Source organism: Arachis duranensis, chromosome 3 (genome assembly GCF_000817695.3).
Source record: "Arachis duranensis cultivar V14167 chromosome 3, aradu.V14167.gnm2.J7QH, whole genome shotgun sequence".
In the NCBI taxonomy this organism is placed as follows: domain Eukaryota; kingdom Viridiplantae; phylum Streptophyta; class Magnoliopsida; order Fabales; family Fabaceae; genus Arachis; species Arachis duranensis.
This window is the reverse complement of record NC_029774.3, coordinates 32,366,041-32,366,520: the sequence shown is the minus strand read 5'-3', so window position 1 is coordinate 32,366,520 and position 480 is coordinate 32,366,041. Positions and strand designations below refer to the sequence as shown.

General features: G+C 40.6%; 1 protein-coding gene across 1 annotated transcript in view; it reads right to left on the bottom strand.

The window, feature by feature from the left end:
- LOC107478557 (uncharacterized) overlaps positions 1-480 on the bottom strand; it is a gene marked incomplete in the record, with an annotated part of 8,763 nt that overhangs the window by 2,798 nt on the left and 5,485 nt on the right. The window contains 2 exon segments of the mRNA XM_052259024.1: positions 1-221; positions 419-480. Of these exon segments, the coding sequence (XP_052114984.1) occupies positions 1-221; positions 419-480 (283 nt within the window).

Genomic DNA, 480 nt, shown 5'->3' with positions numbered 1-480 from the left:
CCGAGAAGACGCATGGGGTGGTAAATCATCCCCCGCAATGTATTTCGTTCGTGCAACACTGAGAACTAGGGCAAGCACTATGAGGACACCCAAGAGAAGAAGACCAAAAAGCCACGGCCCACCAAAAGTATAAACCAACTCTTCAAATGTGGTATAGCAGTTTGGCATGTGATACCTATCAGATATGCATCTGTATGGACAAGGATTCTCTACCACACCACCTATTTAAAGTAAATGGGAATTAGGAATCTGATCAATTTAAAATTATGCGATAAAATATTAAAAGAGGGTTACACTTGCACTGCAGAGGTTTGACCGAGAGTATCAAACAGTTAAGGAAATGTTTCAAGTAGAAGTGCACACATTAATAGGCTTTAACTCTGTTTCAAGTATGACACATTTTAGTTATGGAAAATACCTCGAACAGGAATATATATGGCACGATGTGGAAGCTCATCAGGCGGACAATCACGACACAGA